The sequence below is a fragment of the Lonchura striata genome, chromosome 1, assembly GCF_050655825.1.
Source record: "Lonchura striata isolate lonStrDom1 chromosome 1, ASM5065582v1, whole genome shotgun sequence".
NCBI classification, from domain to species: domain Eukaryota; kingdom Metazoa; phylum Chordata; class Aves; order Passeriformes; family Estrildidae; genus Lonchura; species Lonchura striata.
The window spans coordinates 79,635,338-79,656,308 of NC_140703.1; the positions used below are offsets into that span (position 1 = coordinate 79,635,338).

At 34.7% G+C, this 20,971-nt stretch overlaps 1 protein-coding gene across 12 annotated transcripts in view; it reads right to left on the bottom strand.

The window, feature by feature from the left end:
* DOCK9 (dedicator of cytokinesis 9) overlaps positions 1-20,971 on the bottom strand; it is a 111,245-nt gene that overhangs the window by 41,896 nt on the left and 48,378 nt on the right. For 11 of the 12 annotated variants that reach the window (XM_021530274.4, XM_021530276.4, XM_085581628.1 and 8 more), the window contains exons 6-21: positions 17,623-17,718; positions 16,882-17,016; positions 13,179-13,353; positions 11,834-11,901; positions 7,947-8,021; positions 7,713-7,853; positions 7,151-7,351; positions 6,903-7,025; positions 4,500-4,582; positions 3,910-4,032; positions 2,113-2,192; positions 1,841-2,028; positions 1,653-1,718; positions 1,103-1,195; positions 715-838; positions 238-359 (exon numbers count right to left, since the gene is read on the bottom strand). In XM_021530274.4, coding sequence (XP_021385949.1) covers positions 238-359; positions 715-838; positions 1,103-1,195; positions 1,653-1,718; positions 1,841-2,028; positions 2,113-2,192; positions 3,910-4,032; positions 4,500-4,582; positions 6,903-7,025; positions 7,151-7,351; positions 7,713-7,853; positions 7,947-8,021; positions 11,834-11,901; positions 13,179-13,353; positions 16,882-17,016; positions 17,623-17,718 — 1,893 coding nt within the window. The remainder of the gene's footprint in view (positions 1-237; positions 360-714; positions 839-1,102; positions 1,196-1,652; positions 1,719-1,840; positions 2,029-2,112; positions 2,193-3,909; positions 4,033-4,499; positions 4,583-6,902; positions 7,026-7,150; positions 7,352-7,712; positions 7,854-7,946; positions 8,022-11,833; positions 11,902-13,178; positions 13,354-16,881; positions 17,017-17,622; positions 17,719-20,971) is intronic. The other variant, XM_085581663.1, reaches the window with a different exon arrangement.

The window sequence follows — 20,971 nt, forward strand, 5'->3', positions numbered from 1 at the left end:
ATTTGACTCAACCTGACTTAATACTTTTTTTTGTCTCCAATGCCTCTTTGGGTTTATTTGTTTCCTCTAGGTCAGACAGCTGACTTTTGCTAAGCATTCCATTTCAACTATAAAAGAAAATAAATTCTATTAGAAAATTACTTAAATCTTATCAGCAGCCTGGGCAATTACAACCAAACCTCCTCTCCACTATGTTTTGGTTCTTTTTTAAGATTAGAGCCATTTTCTACAACATACCTTTCCAACACCCACTTCTTGATAACTAAGATAGCCCGATGGAAGATTTGCTGACACTGGGATTTGTTGCTCATTGGTGACCACTCTTCCATCTTTTATCAAAGGAAGCCAAGAATACCCAACTACAGAATATGAAAGACAAGTAATTTTAATTATTATGAAACTTCACATACACCCTTACAAGAAAAGTCTTACCAAATAATTCTGACATGTAATTAATTTGAACTCAAAAAACTACACAACATTGAAAGTACAAAGTAATTGTCACTGATTTCAAAAAACACTCTACATTCAATGGACAATCTAAACCAAAATTTGAAACATTTAAATTAGAATAAATATTTTATTAAATATTTCAATCAGTCCTATGTAATTAGAAAGCATTATATGGATCACAAAAATTATGGGTTACCAGATAAGCATACCCCAAAATAATTTCCCTAGTAATGACTGAAAGTAAGGCATTAGTGTACAAACCTTGTGTTTCAACAACATCTTTCTTCTTTGTACTCCCTTTGCTTGAATTATCACAGCTGACATGGTAGAATGTGAACAACAAATGGTGCTTTTCATGTAACTGAGTGGGCAGCTCTATTTTAATCTGAAAGGCAAAGAAATCTCTGTAGAAGTTTTCAGCTAGAGCACTGATATGTGTTACTGGTTCTACATTTCTACATTTAAAAAGCAATTCCAGGTTGTATGTTATTTGAAGCTAGACCACAAATCAAACACACAACACTTTAACAAAGTTCTTAGAAAGGCAACCTGATTTAACTGGGAACGTTGCAATCCTCTAATATTTTCCTGTATTTTGAAACTTACATGGTACCTGACCTAGTAAAGTTTCCTCAGAAAGGCAGCTCACCTCATCATAAAACTCTGGATTTTGATGGTGATGCAGAACAGCAGCAAATGCACTTCTCGTAAATACTGGTCCACCAGGCCTACCATAGATACACTAAGAACAGAAAAAAGGCAAAAAGAACAAAAAGACCACGTGATCCTTTTTTACTCTCAGCTTAGAATGTCTCGCCTAGAATTTGAGATATTTTAACTTGTGTTTAACTTGGTTTCTTTACATGATGTTTAGTCTGCCTGCTGTGTAGTACAGCTGACACTGTGATTTCACTTCAGCTTGGCTCTGCAGTTGAAATAAGTCTTTAATGTTTTAACTTACTGGGGAGCAGGTATAAGCTACCCTTGTTTGCAACAAGCTTATTTCTGAAATTTTAGCAAAAGAATATTAAATACATGAAATGCTCTGAGGACTCTTTAGAAATCTATTTTATCAGAAGCAAGCCATCCAGAAGTCACTCTCAAGCCACCATCCCAAACTAGATCAATTAAAGTACTACTGTTACTTAGCTAACTGCTCACTATTTACTTCTATCAGCCACAAAAATGAAAAAACTGACCTTCAAAGGCAAAGAATCCTCTTCATCAGAATCCTTGAACTCAACACATACTGCAATATTTCTAGCCTAAAGCAGTGGTTAAAAACATAAACCCAAGCAATTAATCATAAGGATCATCACAGAAATAAATATGTAAACAATCTTAACTAAACCTGAGAAAGAACGTGGTACAGGTTTCCTCTACTCACCTTTGCAAAAGACTTTTGACTGTCATATTTTAAGTACTTTGGATAAACATAAAGATGATTGTTGTAGATGGTAAAAGGCTGAGTGCATTTTGGTATACAGGGAACAAACTCCTCTATTTCAAACGCTGTGAGTGTCTTGGTACTGTTTTCAAACTGTTTCATGGGAATGTATGATGAGTTAACATAATCTGAAAATACATTATAAAAAACATATAAAGAACTGAAGAGGAAAAAGCCTGAATGTCCATTTAACAGTGTTTGTTAATACTTACTTGGAAAATCTGGTGACACATTGTCAATTGTAACATCCAGATTTCCTAAAATAACAGGAAGTTTGGCCATCTTTTCAGGTCTGTAGGAAGGAAAAAAAAAAGTCCCTCAAAGTCAGGCTAAATGCAAATCAGATGCCAGTAAAAAAAGATAATAGGAAACAGAGGCAAAAGTAATATCCTGAAATAGGAGTATGAGAGGAAAGGTGGTTTGAGGGTGCATGACTGATGTGGTCTTGTTTTTTGCCTAGATACACAGTTTTCTTTTCCTTTAAATTCTCAGGGAAAAAAAAAAAGATTTAACACACAAGTGTGTCAAAGGTCATGGAAAAGCATGTCTTTTTCTTTCTTTAAATTGAAATGAAACACTTTTTCAAAAGCAAGTTTTGCCATGTAGTAACTCACTATCATGTGCAGCAAAGAGGGAATCTGTAAGTAAGTTTTTCATTTCAGTTGCCAGTGATAGGATTCATGGCAGTAAGATAAACCTGGGAGAAGAGAAATCAGCAAGTTTCTATCTCCTCCTTTTTCTAGACTAACAATTCACCCTGCAAAACCCAACTATAGATGCTATTGTGTAGCTATTTCAGAAACATGAAGTACAAGTATTTTCCATGCCAAAACCATGCAGTATCCTTTATTAGTAAAGACAGTCAGCAGCACAATTTTTTAGTATTATTGCACAGCAAGTGGATGCAAAATTTTTCCAAAAGGCAATCCCATGCTGTGAATCAAACTTTTGGCTGGAGTCAGGATTCTAACTCCAACAGATATGCCTTAGACATCAGAACCCCTTTCTTACTGGAATTCCTGTGAAATAGTGTACATGGTTCCACAAACAGGATGCTGAAATAACCAAAAACACTCCCTTAACTCACAGAGTAGTGCGGCAGGCTAATTTACTGTTTGCTTCAATTCCAGTTACAACGTTTTTGACAAGGAGTATTATTATTGTCTGTTGTAATATCACACACTTTAAATTAAACTACCTACTTATAATCTCAGTTCTACTATTTAATTTTAAAAACTTTCTCTACAACCTCAAGTTAAATATAATATTCTCTTAAAAATCAGTACTTAACAACACAAAAAATCTAAAATTCTCAACAACTAAAATCCTACCATAGTACCAGTATATTCCACTGCTACATCAAGTTCAACAAAACTTTCAGCCACTTGCTAAAAGTGAGCTAAAAATCTATTGCAAACCTCATCTCCTTATCAGATTTGCTAAGCAAGAAGAAAGAAACTATAGCCCGTTTTGTACTTAGTGATTATTCAAGTTAATACTTATAAGCCTTGCAGACAAAACAATGAATTCTTTAACAATACTTGGTAAAAATGTTCTGTTAATTAGGTATCCTGAGACACACAAATTCCCAAGGAAGGTGGACAGGAGACTTGCTTGAATCCCTTTCCCTGAGAGCCAGCATCCCCTGCCCAGGGTCAGGGAACAGATGATTTATGCTCATACTTGTTTTCCTTTGAGAAACAGCTGAGAATACTGTGCAAACATAGAGATACTTCAGGATATGATTCTGACTTGATGTTACATGAGGGATTATACTTCAGTCCTGCTTATAGCCCCCAAACCCTGTAAAAGAAAGATCTGTAGCTTGTTTGAAGGCCTTAATTATATTTATACAGATCCTATATTTGATGTGAAATACATGTATAAATACATATATAAAAATACTAGATGTTCCAGTTCAAGACCATAACAAAATATCATGTGGGTTAGGAGTGAGGAGTTTCAGGTTTGTTTGTTTATGTTTTTTCAAGTGGGAAAATCAGACTTACTTCCTGAAATCTGCTAACAATTTCAACATGTCTTCATTTGAGAGTTTATTACTGTCTTGCCTGAAGAGAGCAGAAAATCTTGCATTTTTGTCCAGGGTTCCTGAGGCATCTTTAAACAATGTCCTGAAAGTAAAAATCCTGCTTTTAGCTGAGTTTATGCAAGTATTGAAATTCATTTCAGGAAACTTTTTTATTACAAATCAGAATATCCTGCACCATCCTTCATTAATATTCATTAACATTTAATATTCATTAATATTTAATATTTAATATTAAACTCGTAGGTGAGGTTAACATATAAATAGCTCAGTCTAACAAATAAGTGCAAACCATTTAATCTTTAATAACATTAAAAATATTGACAACAGAAAACAGCTGGCAATATCAACAGTTTGAATAATAATGCATGTTTTTAACTTTTCTCCTACTAAAGAGTTGAAGTGCAAGATTGTTGGAAATCTTCGGTTAATTGAAAGCAAAAGAAGAAATAATTTAAATAGCACATTAAGTTTTACAAGAAGGGAGATATAAAAAAACATGTTAGAGAAAAGTAAGGGAAAAAATAACATATTGACAAGATTTGTCCTCACCTAGCTGCCCAGGCAAAAGGCATTCTATATTGACCTAATCTCTGGCATGCCTGCTTAGCATTCTTCAAAACTTTCTGTGCAACCTACAAGGGACATAAGAAATAGCCATATTTGAAAAGCTACATTTTTCTGAACCATTAGTATTCAAGAAAAAAACCCATATATTGACACTGATATGAATTAGAAAATCTTCTTTAGAAGATTATAGATTAATCCTAAGTATGTGAAGGGAAACACAATTGATAATACCCCTTAACTACTCATTTCAGGCTAAGCACAGCCTGCTGATTTCACAGCATTTCATGGGTGTAAACAGACCCATCCACATTTCTGATAAAAAATATTTAAGCATGAGAAATAGTATTATACACAGAATATAGACTGAAAGCTAGAGCAAAATTAAACTGTTTTTAAAAATAAAACTCCAACTCCAAAAAAACTCCTCCACATTTCCCCTCTCACTTGCTCCCCCACCTATATCCACCACTGATTCTATGTACCAGAACACATTCCTACAGAGTAAGTGGTACAATACTCTGCAAGACTTGTAGTACTAATACACACAGACTATGGGGAAGAGTTTATGAAGATCACATGGACAACCCTGTGTATGGACATTGCAGCACTGTTCTTATTAAAAGTTTAAATTCTTGATTTTGTTAATTTTTAAATGAACAAAACCTCCATTATACAGAACCAACAAATACAACAATCAGAAGCTAGAAACCCACTGGTTTGAGATGTTCAACACTGAGCTGAACCGCTTGGGTTTCTCTTCTCCAGGAATCAGCTTTTCCCACATATCCACACAGAGCAAAACTCTTTGCCAGAGGCAAAACCAGCTACAGAGTAAAACTTCCTGAATATTATCCCTAATCTGTGCCGTTGATATTATAAAGAGTTGATTCTATTAGTGTGTTTGAGAGAACTCTCTATTACCCTTTCCTGTAAAAAAGGGGGCAATAGCACTCGGAAGCATAAAACTTTAGTAAGCAATGATCATTAAATCACTATATTCAACATCAAAGGGGAGAAAAAGTGATTTTTTTTTTCTTTGACTAGAGAATTTTCTGCTTCCATTTCCCCTTTTTCTTGTCCAGAGTACTAATTTTGCAGGGAACTGGAACTCACTCCCTGCACTGACCCACATGGAGGCCTGTATAGCTGGTATTGCTCTCTTTTGTTTCAGATTAGTACAGTGTAGTCCCTGAGAACAGGAACAGAAGAAAAATTCAAACTAAGCATTCATTTGTATAAAATTCTAAGTGATTGAATGCTAGAAAGCATAAGTTAATATAACCATGAGCACTCTCATTGTCTACTCCCATCGTAGAGGGCAACTACAAGTCCCGAACTCAGCATCAAATGTGGCACCACCTGGGCTTACTTAACCTCCCCACATGGCTCAGGCCCAAGGACACCAAAATCACCTACACTCAGTTCAGGTTTTATTTTAACTCGGTAACAGTCAACATCAAAACCAGACTCCTAAAATACAAAGCTGCTGTTTTCCAACAATAGCTTGCGGGGGAAAAAAAAAACCTCACACATTCCTGGAAAAACAAATCAGTAGGTTGATCTATATTAAGGCCAAGTGAAAAATACATGGTTTTTTACATGCAGCTTAGCCAGCATCAAATTTTTAGGAAAGAACACTGTTTCCCTGTAGAGGCTGAAAGTTAACTGTTTCTTCTTAGCTGAAAATAGGCAGAACATCAATAGTAGCTGACACTGCTTACAAAACCACTTTTCTCTTCTTTGCTGGTCCAGCTATTTAAGCACAGCTGTAAATCAAAACTATTGAACCTCTGCTTCTTCGCTGACAAACAAGAAGTAGCAACTAACAAAACTTTTTGTAGCTATGTTTCACAGAACATCAAAATGTTACACCATCCTAGATTCCTGGAAACTTAAGATGTTCCAGTGGATTTGGGCAAATCTGCAAAGAATTTTATATATAAAATCAGAAGCTTAATGATCTCAATGGTTCTGAGAAAAAAAAAAAAACAGCAGGAGTGCAGATAAAGTTACAATAAACTACTGTCACCAAAAAGAAAGACAAAGAAAATGTCAACTATGTTACACTAAACAAGATGCATTAACTAAGAGAGATATACAGTTATGATTTATATTTAACATTTCACTGTTCAACAATTTTCAACTCAACTTTCACACTGAAGTCCACTATTCTTTTGTCAAAGCAGTTTACTTGAAGACATTCTAAAAATTCATAAAAAGTGAAATAAATGTTTCCAATAAAACAACTGCAGTCTACTAAATCAAATTATCCAGTTACATGAATTTACTACAAAACAACTAAGATTTTGATTTGTAGTTATTAGTTTGAAATCAATCTGATTTGCCTCAGCATTTTTTTTCACCCTACAGAAGAAAATAACATACCTTTGACGAATCTGAACTTTTCATATATGGTTCAGCACAATGTGTAATACTTCCCTGTAGCACCTTTTCTATTCTAGCCACAAGGAAAATGTCAGTATGAGGACATGTGACTGAAAATATTCCCTAGAAATAAAAGATAAATAAAGAAGGAAAACGCACATTTTACATGACATAATAGAAAGTCAAAGAAATCATCTAGGAAACTTGTATCCAAAATCCTACTAGTTCTTCAGACTCCTAGCTCTTACCTGCTTTGGATATTGCAAGACGGTTTCATGAATGTCCTGAATTCTGTGTAAGCTATCACCACTGCCATTCATCATTTGTTGAGATGCACTGGACAGCATGTGCCTTACTGAGGCGTGGTTCAAATCAACATGGAAATCTGCTGAAATCTTTCTGTTGTTTTTAATATCAAATAGTGACAATGTGACAAAGAAAGGTTCTACCTAAACAGTAAAAAAAAAAAAAAAAATCAAGTGTCAGTGCTAGCATCTAGATCACTGTAAAAAAGTGTATGAAAAAAGGTAAGTAACATTTTCAGGAGCACACATGGCCTGAAAATGTATTCCTGACAATATGTAAAAGACAGTGAAAGAAAATTTCTCTCTCCACCACCAAAGAAAAATATTAGAAGCAAAGTTACTTTATGTACAATTTAGGTCTTCATTTTGATTTAAAAGAGCAAAAATCCCCATAATATAAACTTCCCAATCACAACAAGGAATCCCTGCCATTAAGCATAGTGCCAACCAAACATCAGGACATTAATTTCTGAATTAACAGAAAGTAATTAGATTAATTATTTACATTTGTTGTTGGTCCTTCTTCATTTTCTGCAACGCAGCTTTGCAAATTAAAAGATAAATCATTACACCTTACAAGAATTTTTTTTCCAAATTTCTCTTCAAATGGCTTCACTTCTGGTTCAATATTAGAAAAGTCAAGTTTCTTTAAAAAGATAAAAGAAAAATAAACGTAAGTTTGCTTTCATCTCAAAAAGAGTAACATAAAATACCCCTGCTTCCTTCTAAGAAGTCTAACCTGTGCATCTGGATCCAAGGCAAAAAGTTTAACTCTGCTTTCAGTTTTCAGCTTGATTTCTGCTTCTCTGGTACTCTGTTCAAAATAAGAAAAGAGGTTTTGATATCACACTATTAAAGTGGGCTTCAACTTCATGCCTTTTTCTGTGAGCTCCACACATTTTTGATTAATGCATTCATTTCTCTCTTACTGAGCTTTGTACCTCCTTAGTTTACACTGATCAAACATGACTAAGCACAAAGTGAGAGCCTCTTCTCTGAATGCTTCTTTCCAGCCCTAGAAGTACAAAACCTTACATCATGGGAGCTACACTTCAGTGTAATTTATATATCTGCCTCCTTAAACAATAACTTTCATAATCCTATTTTATTTTAATAAAAACACATAGTATGACCGCAGGTTAAAGCTCAGAGGTATCCTGAGACCACAGGATTGCTGAGGAAGCAACAGATCACCTAAATTAAGAAACATCATCCTAGGTCGCTTTCTTTTTTCTTTTTGTTGGTTGCTTTTAACTTTTGAGCTCTACTGCTAAAGAAGTGGGTTTCCTGTGGGTAGCGGGAGAAAACCCAAAAACTTCCAAAAGATAAACCCCTCACATTTAGAAGTTACTTTGCAAAGTTCACTGTACACTGGGATTTGTGGATAATTCACAGTAAAACAAAAGTGAAGTGGAACAAAATAGAATGTGAAAACTGATGGTATACATAGGCTACCTTTGTTTGAAAAAGGTACTATTTATAGAGTCTTCTATGATTTTTAAAGTCACAGGACATGACAAATGAACAGATGCGTGTACCAAAATTACCCATGCAGGAGAAATGCCATTCTTAAAGTAGCAGCTGGCTAAACAAGGATACAAAACATTACATTACAGGCAGGTGTTTCTTTTTGGATCAGCCTGTATGGATTAAAAGAAGTTGCCAACCCAAAATGCTCATCACTGATCACTGACCATCAGCAGGAAGTGATCTACTGCCTACATCTGCTTTGCTGGAGACTGAAGCAACTTCTACTATGTCCCAAGAGAAAGAAAAAACAGAACAAAACAAAAGAACAATCTCAAAGAGATCATAACCATATTTTTAGGTTGATAACAGGAATTAAAAAATAAAATTTGGCTTAGAGGAGGTAATACAGAATAAAAAATTCTGAGGTGCTATTTTGAATATAAATGCTCGAATGCTTTTGATTTACTTTTCTTTGTTAACTTTAACACAAAAAGAAGAAAAGAGGAGAGTTGCTGTGAAAGAGACGACCCAGATACTCAATACTAGCAGAGTACTGGCAGAATTAGCTTGCTGCACAACTGGTATAATTGGGAAATGTGAAAAAGTTTAAGGATGGCAAAAAAGTTGTGTGCATGTTTTGCAGAGATAATATTTAGTGACACGAACTGAGGAGGAAGATTACCTAGCCATAGAAGCCAGACAGAAACCGCTTCAGCTAAAGCATCTTGAATAGTTTTAGATTCTTTTGTGTTTTGTGCACAAAACAGATGATTATATGCATTTTTGACTGGCAGAACAGGGGCAGTTGTCAGGACTCAAGAATTGAAAATGCATGTTACCATGAACCCTGTCTATAGCACATCAGTGACTCTGTGATTTTATTTCCTCATCTGTAAAACTGAGACAATATTTTCCCACCTCAAGGTATTCTGAGAGCAATAACAGTTAAGGAGGTGCTTGGGCACACTGATCATGACAGTCACAGCTATTTCAGAGGTCTAATTTGTTTTAAGATTAATAAATGTAACAAAAACAAACAACCCAAACCAACCACAAAAAAAATCTCCTACAAAATCCCTTCATTCACTCTTAATAGTTAAATTACAGATAAATGGAACATGAAATAGGCAAGACAGATTGAGACAGATGTGTGTGCATCTATGCACTGAAGTGCAAAGTACCATCTTAGTTAATGTTATGAACTAACAGTTATTGATGGAAAAATGAAGACTTGGAGATGTATGTACTCACAAGGGTTAAACCCTTCCTAGGAAGTCTGTTTTTTCCCCTACTGTCAGGTGCTCTACAATCACCCCTGAAGGAATTTTTCTCTCCTCATAAGGATATGAGGTCAGCTATTGTGAAATTCTCCTCCTAGAACCAACAAAAATAATAGACCAGCTATAAACTCTTCTAGAGAAAGCCCAATGCCTTACAATGCTTCCACTGGGGAAAAAAGAACCAAATCCAAACAACAGCTGAAAAGACAAGGCAAGAAAGAATAAAGGACAAAATAAATCCTCCAAACAAACACCATTTAGCTAAAACAATCAAGTTAAGACACAAAGAGTAATGCAAATGGACAGCATTTTCCCTGTCATTTTCCTCAGGAAATAAAAAAAGGCTCGGGAAACACATTAGAGCAAATTATTTAGAAAGGCAATGTTTAGGAAAGGTGAATTAGAAGAGGACATTTAAAAATATTTTGAAGGAAACAGAAATGTAAGTAGGTTATAACAATGGAATAAATAATAATAATAAAAAACATGCCAGTGCTTAAAGAGCTAAGCAAAAATAATATTCTAAAAAATAATGAGCTTTAAGAGCTGCATTCTTCTGATCCAAAAGTTATGGAAACAGGAAGTGGCAACTGTAGTACTAAAACTATATGCAGCCCTGAAGTAAAGTCCCCTCTGTAGGGAATATGGACCATAAGCATTATAATAACTGACAATGAAGAAAGAAAAATCTTGCACACAGTAAGAACACCTAATTTCATATTTATTTCTGAAATAAATTTTCATGGCCTCATGCAAGTATGCTCTTTGATGCTTACAGCCCTTCCAAGAAAGCCTTGATTATATGCATCACAATCCCAATTAATTTCCAAGTACAGTCCTAGCTGGAGTTAGATTATCACATAACAGCTTTTTGTGCACATGTGCTAAATTGATTACAAAGCAGTAACATAAAGAATTAAGTCAGCCAAACAATTTGGGTGCTAAAAGCTTGCTAATGTATTCTGACTGGATCCTTTTATATGTTAGGTACTGTAGTAAATAGAATTTGGTTTGCTTATTCTCAGTTCATAAGCTGCACTACCTTCAGGAGGAGCTACTAGGTCAGACAGATCTTCAGAAATAAAAGGGAAAGCATTCCACAGAATGGTCAAGCAGAAAAGTTTCAATACTCCAGGCTGTACCACACAGAAGAAAGACTAAGAAAGTCACAGGAAGGAATTTGGATTCTGCAGCTTCAATAAAAAAGGTCACCAGTTTCAATTCTTGAGTGATTTAAGAAAAATTTCTCCTTTACAAAATTCACAAAACCAATTGCAACACACAACTCACTGATTTAACTGAAAGTCTGCAAATGGGCTGAGGAAGAGTTACTGTTATTTTCTATTTTGTTCCATTTTATTTCATGCTTGTTTATATCACACTTCTCAAGGAAAAAACTGAAAAGCAAGAACCATGGCAACACAGGAAGCATCCATGGACCTGTCAGTTCAGTATAAACACAAACATCTTAAAATACATTTACTTGATCACTGCTACTAAGCTGCTCCAGATTTTTAAGTCTAAAAATAAAATTTGAATTTAGTATAACTAGATTTCTATAGAAACACTTTAACACTTACCTGAATGCAATAAACCAACATGAAATATAATGAATTAATAAAATAATAAGAAATGCTGTATTTAAACAGCATATTAAGATTTATATAGGAAACTTCAAGACAGTATCTTGTTTCTGTCCAAAAGCAGAAAATAATAAAGCTCAATAACCACACCTCATAAAACAGCTTCTAAGCTTCCCAAGTACCACAAACTGACTGGAAGCTACCAGCCAATGCCTTATCTTTACTGAACATTCATGTGGCTAACTTATGTTTAATACTTTATATCTCAAGTTGACATTTACAATATATATTACCTTGGCAATTTCAGGATAGTAGTTATCAAAACTACTTGATGAGCTTTCCAGTTTGCTTTGTTCATCATCTGAAATTATAAAACTCATTTTAAAATAAATATAAAAATTCCAATGTGCTCACAAAACTCCATAGCAAAAGAATTTCTTCTTCTTTAATCTCCTACCCCTTCAAAAATGACAACTATTAACATAAATAGGTGTGAACAGCCACATCATTTTGATGCAGGGATTTCTCAAAAAATGCAACTAGTTACAAAATCATTAAAATAGCAGTTACTTCTAATCTTAAAATAACACATCTTTAAATTTAATATCTGCATGAGGCAAGCAGATACTCAGTGCACAAACTTACATTACTCTTTCCACAATGAATTGTAACTTGACTTCAAAACAAGTTCCCTCTGTTCCTTAGGTTTCCAGCTCTACTCACCAACAGTTACTGGATTTACAAAGCAGCCATTCAATTAGCTATAAACATCTTGCAGTGCTAAGGTCAGCTAAGGACCACAGACTAAAATGTCTTTCCCAGAGCTAGATCTTCTCCTCTTCAGATTTGCTTTTGCTGCAAACATCACACTAAAGTCTGACAGTCTTTGAAGACTGTGATATCTCATTTTAAACTCTAATGATCCCTTTTGGTACTTCAAACTATTTATAAAAAAAACAACCTCCTATAATATCCTCCAGGTTCTTTTGGCTATGCACACAGTTTGTTTCACACCAGTTTCCCTATCCATCCACCCTCAAGAGGAAAAGTGAATGAGAGGACATCTAGACTATCCTTTTGTCACTGAAATACTGGTGACATACACTGCATTCCTTACAGATACCTGCCTTACCTGTTCTTAAAGAGCTCCAACAGAAAGGATTCTACACCCCAGCAGTGTATTTAAATACTTGCAGGAAATATTTGTGGTCAAGGGAATTATATTTAAATTTAAGCCACACACTGTAACCACCACTTCTACCTACAGTGACCACAGAACAGATTATTTCATTTTCAGCAGCATTTTGCATATTTCAAAACAAGTTCATCCTAAGTTTCTTTTCTTCCTTAAACTGCTTCAGCCATGATTCTACATCGCAGGTTCTACTTTTCTAGGCTTAATCAGTCTCACAGTTATCTTGTGGACTTGATTCAATTGGAATCAATACAGAACAGTACTGTTTTAATGTCCAAAAGGTTAAAATGCTCATCAGTTGAAGTGGACAGTAAAAAGGCCTGTAATTTTTATGACCAAAGGAAACAAAGAAAAAAAATTAGCCACATTAAAGTCGTTCTTTCCAAAATGCATGTAAGAAGACATGGTCACATAACATTAGCCTTGCTGGAAGCCCTGCTTACCTTCATGGGACTCGCCATTTCTTTTTTCTTGCATTGCAGCCTCAAAGTTAAGCTGAAGGATTTTATTCAGAGTGTTTATCCACTCTTCCATTTCAAGTTCACTGTCTGCAGCTAAAAGGAAACTACTCTTGTCTTGCATCTTGAGCTCAAATGCGAAACGTCTGACTTTATTGTTCTATAAGAAAATAAAAGACCCATGTAGCACTTCACATACTGTCTAACCACTATCATAGGAAGTTACACATATTTCAGATATTCTATACAAAAATACAGTTTGATATTTTGAAAAAATGTTTCATAATAAACTTTTTGCTCTCTGACATTTGACCTTTTGAAGTTGTTCGTAGCACTGCAACAAGTGCAAGTAGGAAAGACAACAGCCTATTTTCCAGTTTCCAGTCATCATTCTGCTTGCAATCATTTTATAAAAGATCCAATGTTCAAATATCAATTCTTTATGTACTCAGACCACCTAGAAATGAAACTAACTAAGGTCTACTGAAAAAAAAGTAAATAAAAAGCACAAAACACTATCGTATTTGAGTGAAAACTGTTTGCAGTCTGGGATTTTATACTAGAGGTAAAATTATAACCAACAACAACCCCAAATGCCCTGATATTGTTAGTCATATAGATATACATAAAGTTGTGAATCAGTTCCTCCTTTTTTCCTCAACCATTTCTGTCATCCTTCTCTGCACAATTTAAACCAGGGTTTCAAATGCTACTTAGCCTGACTCATGTTTCTGGGAATGAATTCAGAAATCTTAAATGCAAATTCTATATTATCATCAATTCAGTTTTACAAATTGATAATGTATTAGATAAACAGTAAGTCAGACTTAAGGGTTGGAGGATTTTTTGTTTAAGTTAAATTAAATGCCAAATTACATGTTAGTTTCACTGTATCTCAGATTCTTCAATTAACAGACTAACTACTTGTTGACAAAACAGACAGGTTTCTACCAAAGTTGAGTTTTTGCCAAGCATACAAAAGTGCAGACTTCAGACAGGCCTAAGGCAATCCTGTTGAAATCAGTGTTGAAATAAATGAAAAATCCTAAGAAAAGTAACCTCTATGTTTCACATTATAAAACCTTGACACAGGCAGTAGATGTCGCAGATCTCAGATTTCACAAAACACTGAATTAGAGCAACAATACCTACACATGTGGCTGGATATGTGAATAGATACACAGCATATATTATGTGCTCCACATCTCTGATCAGGAAAGTCTCTATATAATTTAGTATTAAAACAAAAGCCCCAACAAAACAAAACCAAATCCAAAAACACCAAACAGAATTCCAGGAATTCCAGTCTCTTTATTTAAGTTTGGGGAAGAAAAAAAATGCACCCAAACCAAAAAACCCAACCAAATAAAACCCCTCTATTGTACAAATTCAGCACTCGATGCAATTTCTGATGAAAAAACATATTCTGGTCTATCTTCATGTCTATAATGAAGCCAGTGTTTCTCTTTCAGGCATCTACTGTCTTTGAAAAAATAAGTAAGCAAATGCACTGAATGCACTCAGACCAGGACAGTGTTATTGCAATGCAATAGCAACTAATCTCCCCTCACTAAAAAGACTGACTCTGAAACAAGGAGTTCCATTCTTACAAGAATGAAACAAAATCTTGTAACTACCTAAGAAGAACCTTTTCTAGTAATTCCATGTCAGACTACTTCAAAATAATATGGCTGGGGTCCTTACAATTTTTTTTCCTTTACTTTCCTCTTCTGTTAAATGGAAGTACAATTTCTACTGTGTAGATACCTCTTTTTCCCATATGAATTTTTAAATGCTAATTCAACACCAACAGTAAGGAACAGTAAATCAGTAAGATCAGCCAGAAAGGACAGAGGACATAAGATAATAAAACTACATGCCTGGAGTATGGGCATTATGTATAATATTTTATAGCTTAAATCAGCTTGCCCCCACCAAAAATTCAAGTAAAGAAGAGTTATTTCTAAACCCCTTTATTGTATTCAGTCATTCAGTCAATGCCACTAAATGACTACTTGGCTTCTTGGAAGTGAGTATTAACTGGTTTTGATTTTACACATGATGCTAGTTCATAACTAGTCTCAAATTTTTACATGCAGTTTTGAAGACCAGGTACCACGCTGACCACTGAGGGTACTGTACAATATAGTACAGCATTAGAGACATAGCCAACTATAAATTTTAAAGCATCCAAAGTACAGTTTTACTTAGAGATGACTTTATCAGACCTACTTCCAGAAGAACAAAAGAAACTGTAATACATTGTTTTTTTTTAAAAAGCAAGCTTCTGGCAGAGTCTGAGGAAACTTGAGGTTAATTGGACTGAAATGCTGGAACAGAAAGTATGGAACAGTATGAAAGTATGTATGAGGAAAAGAGATTTTTAGGTTTTAAATCCCAAAATGATAGAATGGTTAGAGGTTAGAAGGGGCCTCTGGTCGTCATTTCATCCAACACTCCCTCCTCAAGCACAGCCAATTAGAGCCATTTAGCACAGGATCATGAACATCTCCAAGGCTGGAGACTCCACAACCTCCCTGGGCAACCTGTGCCAGTGCTCAGCCACTCTCACAGTGAAAAAGTGTCCCCTGATATTCCTTCTGTGTTTCAGGTTGTGCCTGTTGCCTCCAGCCCTGTCCCTGGGCATCCCTGAACAGAGCCTTGCTCTGTTCTCTTTGCACCCTCCATCAATATTTGCATATATTGATGAGACTACAGCCGTGTTTAGGAACCATCTTTATGTTTGTTGGCTTGTTTTAAAAACACAAATTAAGTTCATTTCAGTGGAGATGTCCAGAATTGTATCTCTAAGGCAAAATAATTCCTGTAAAATTATATATAGAACTTGCTATATGATAAAATTTATTACAGTTGTAAGATTTTCATAGAAGTTACCTATTCAATGTGTATCCAAAAAAAAAAAAAAAACTACAATATTTGGGGGGAAAAATTCCTCTATAAAGCTGTTTTATCTGTTTGTGTAAATCTTCAAACAACTTAATGCTACAAAAATAGTATTTAAGCAATACATTTTTATTAAACTTTGCCTATTTCTGTACAAGTTAAAAAAAGCGTAAGACCCTTGGGGTTTTTCCAGGTGCCTAACAGAACAGTTACATGCTGTACTATAAATACATAGCAGAATCACAAAAAAAAAAGAAAAACAATCTTTTCTTTGGCACTTGCTACTGACAAACATTTTACTAAAGCCCTTAACTTTTCAAAATAAAGAAAAGCACAAAAAAGTAACATTATAAAGGTCAAATGAAAGCATCTGGAAGGGTGTTTGAATTCAATACAACTCCTGCAACAAAAATCCCACACAAGAAGCTATGAAAAACATTTTACAGCTCATGCAAGCACAAAATCTAACTGAAATAAACTTCAATTTTATGCTGTCATTACTTTGCCAAGTTTGGGGTTCTTTGTGCATTTGCCTTAGAATTTGGTTTGTTAAATACTTGACATCTACAGTAATTTACGTCCTTTTCAGAAAGATTTCAAAAATTCAGTCTCCTGCCCTTTGAAATCTTGTTCACTGCTTTGGCAAGATGCAGCCCGATTATTTGTTTCTCTGCAGAATAGGTATTTATCTACATTCAACAACATTAATCTATATTTTAAATAAAATTTCACTTGCTAATAAATACAGAATTAATTGGCAAACAGGCAGAATAACTATAATTACCTGAACTACACCCATGCATGAATCTAGAAATATTGATCCTTTAGGTTCTTTAGATATTTTTTCATCTTTGTAGAAATTGAGATTATAGGATCCATCACCAAGCTGGATTAAGTGGAAAAATCTTCTTTTAAATGACTAGTGAAAAGAAAGGAGGAAAGAAGAAGTAGTAGCATTAATTAGTTTCATACTATATTAATTAGCTATTAATTAGCTTCATGTTATATACTCATAAGTGCTATTTACATAGTAGGTAACAGAAAAAAAGCTTTTATTTATAGATAACATAATCAGTATCTGCAAAAAACCAGAAACCATTCATTTTAAAAAATTAACTTATGCTATCTGCAGCATGATTGTACTATATCATTTGACAGTATTTTTGACAGACTGAAAGGTATTTAAAACTGACTATAATATACGTAAGGGGCACATTAAAATATTATAGTTTTATATAAAATACAAACATCAATATTACACAGTCCCTTTTCCACTAAAATCACACAAGGATACAGTTAGGAAAATTTAATTCCTCCCACATACTAGATTTTTCATGGCTTGTTTTTTCTGGTTTGCATAAAATAAAAGAAAGGTTTCAGATATATGAAGTACATACAAGCTCCCCTTTTTTCATACAATTTTTTTAGAACTAAACCACATACCACAAATTGACCTCTCCAAGGCACAGGGATATTCAGTATCAGTGTTCAGGTTTTTGTTATATGTAAGATATTCAAAACTTACTCTCATTGTCACACTGATTGCACTGTTCATGTTGCCTTTGTAAAGCCATCCTTGTTTTGTTATTCCACCCTTCTGAGACCCAAGAGATGCTGCGTCCTGGAAAGGAAGAAAGGAATACAGAGAAAGGAAGAAAGAAAAAAAAGAAGAAAAAAGAAAAGGTAAAAGTTGCATCACAGTCCATGTAGTATTTATCAATAATTTCAGAAGTCATTTTAGAAGTCAGAAAATCTATGGACATAACATAATGGTAATAATGTACCATGAGTCCCTGCTGAAATTCTATAGCTTTTCCATTATTTAAAGACCTGGGATGAGATTGACCTCATCTAACTTTTGCTATGCAATCTGGCCACTTCTACAGGCTTTATCTACAGCCAACAGGATGATCCAGCCTATATATCTCTACATGTTAGTCAAGACAAATCCCAATGAAACACAGGGGAATGAGCAAACAGTCAAAACTTAAAACATTTGCTTACATTTACCTTGTAACCTTTTCCACAGAGTCTAAGAATTTTCACCAATTTCTATTGCCAAAAAGAACAATGCAAACACATGCTTATGCAAAACTTCAATCAAGAATTCTCAAACCATTTTGTTTTGCATACAGTACTTCAAAGACATTGCTTTCTTAAGAATTTACAGAGAGGTAATTCTTTAATTGGGTCTGCCCTTTTACAGATCAGAATCAAAGCTTTGCAGAGAGAACAAGACTGAACTTGGCAGTGATGGCAAGTTCACAAACAGCAAATCCAATGCAAGCATCACACATCACACCCACTGCCTGTACCCCACATCCATCTGCCAGGGGAGGGAACTGAATGACTGCATCAAAAATCTTAGCATGTTAACAATTACCAAAAAGCAGCATTCTGCTATCAAAACAGATAAAAAAGACAGATTTATAACTGTCACAGAATAAATATTAAATCACTAGTTCCAAGTAATCTTTTAGAGTACTACGAAGCTGATGTTACCATGGTTTCCAGTTGATGTAGCCCATTTTGAAACAAAACTATTAATGAATTAGACATGTTGTAGAATTTTCATCCACCTAGAGGAGAAATACTCCTCGTAATTTTTTTTACTGAAATATTCAGAACAAGCTGAGCATCCAGCTACAAACAAAATCACAAAACATCCTTGAGTACCTCAAGTACTTTTTTAAATTCCTTCTCTCTGCTGTTAAGAAAACATGCAAAAAAACCTGATTATATACGGGGGAGAGAGAGCCACTAGTTCAACAACTGAACATTAAACCAAATCTTGGAATAACATGAATTTGTTTCTGGAACTGAATCAAGGAACATTCTGTAAAATGTTACTAGATAATTTATTTACAGATTATTTAGTCTGTCTAGCTTGCATACTCATAAGCATATGCACATGTGAACTTCAAAAAACTGTGAACAGAAGGCAAAAGATGCATCAATCTGACCTTTTAAAATTTGTAGTCAGCTTGGTACTATTGAAGTTAGGCCCAGTAAGGATGACATGATCATCAACTACCAGAGCATCTGATATAATGGCCCAAAGGCATAGACCAGAAATACTCAGTACATTTTCATGTGCCCCAAAGAGTCTCACTGTCCAAGCAATACAGTTACCATTTTTCCATATTTTCAAGTCACTGTTGTTCTATTACCATGATAATGATTTTTCTTGTACAAGAATAAAGATACAGATACAACTTAAAATACTGGGTTTCCAAATATGACTCTATGACTCTTCACCTCCCCTACTGTGAGTTATCCCCAAGGAATGGGTGGGTTTAAATCACCTTTACAAGTGTAAGGTCATGAGTAGATGATGAGTTATTGCCAAAGCAACAACCAATGCTTTTCTGTAATTGCACAAACCATGCATTGGATCACCTCATACCACTAAAATTCCTTAATTATCTCAGTTAACAAAAATTAAGATTCAGCTCTATTAACACTCCAGTTCCCGTTCTCTGAGGTGCACAATTTCCCAACTTTGTTGAGCTGCATGCTGTTTTCTAGCAATAAAACTGAGCATCATGTGGGTCTCTAGTTATACCATTTCTTCTGTCAGGCAGAATTCCTGCCTACAGAGCCAAAAAGCTACTGAATCTTTCCAGCTGACCATCTGTTAATACAAAGGAATCCAGGATCCACTTGTTAACACACGACTCTCACACTGAAAACATACTTCCTGTTTCCAACTGGTAAGGTAATTTCCTCACTTTTATCATTACTGCTGCACACTGTGCTGCACTTTTTAAAGTGATCTTTCCCACAAACTTGGCCCAAAGTCTGTTTTAACAAAAACAATCCCATATCTTGATCCCATACCAGATTGAAAAATTCCATTTGCAAACATCAACCCGATGGCCTGAATTAGTTTTGGATAGGTAATTTTCTCCTTTTTAATGATGCAGGATTAAACTAATGTTTATCTGTTTTTTCTCCAATTTTTAATCACTTCTAGCTTTTTGTTTTCTATCATACTCTTAATAAATCAGCTTTCTTCAAACACAAACAAAAGCAAAGCAAAATGACCAAACAACTTTCAATCTAAGGGTTGCATCTGTGCTTTTTGGCACAGAAAGATATTAATGTCTGAAAGAAACACCTCTGGCATTAAGTCTTCCCTTGATGAAAGAATTTATGATCCCCCCACTCTATTGTCCCACTAACTTCCCTTTTCCTCCTAGCATGTCTTTTTCTTGTGTTTATTTTCCAAGTTCCTCAAAGAGCAGCAGGCCTCTTCTCCAGTGATTGTACCTCTGAAAGCAATACTCTGTTCCTGCTTGTTCTTACAGGACACAGGCAGTCCTCTCTACCTACATTTCCTAATAAAACACATACTACCTGCTAATAGCCAAATTATAGTTTTCCAGTATTTAACTAACTCTATCCATAATGTATTTCCTGGTAAGAACTATAGTCAATTATACATCCATTTAATTTCTTAGTGTTCAACTCACTGTTTTCTAATACACTTCTGTTGTCAGAAATATTATCACAGTAAATAATGCAAAGTCTTTTAAATGTTAGTAGAATAGTAATCATAATTATTCGCATCCTACAAATAGGAAGTTTTGGACATAGATGCATAAAGTTATTTGCCCAAATATCACAGTGCAGATTAATAGCAGTGCTGGATAAACGTCAGCCTGGGACTCTCTGCTTGGGACTCTATCTACTCAGCTGAATTCTGCAAACAACTTCTTCACATTTAATCCTTTCATTTCATATGCAGCAGTTCTGAGTACCAGGAATTTAGAAGCAAAGTAACTGCCAAGAGTAAAAACCACAACAAAGAAAAATTATTTTATTTTAATTCTTGTTTGAGACATAAGAGTTCAAGTAACTGTAAGAAAAGG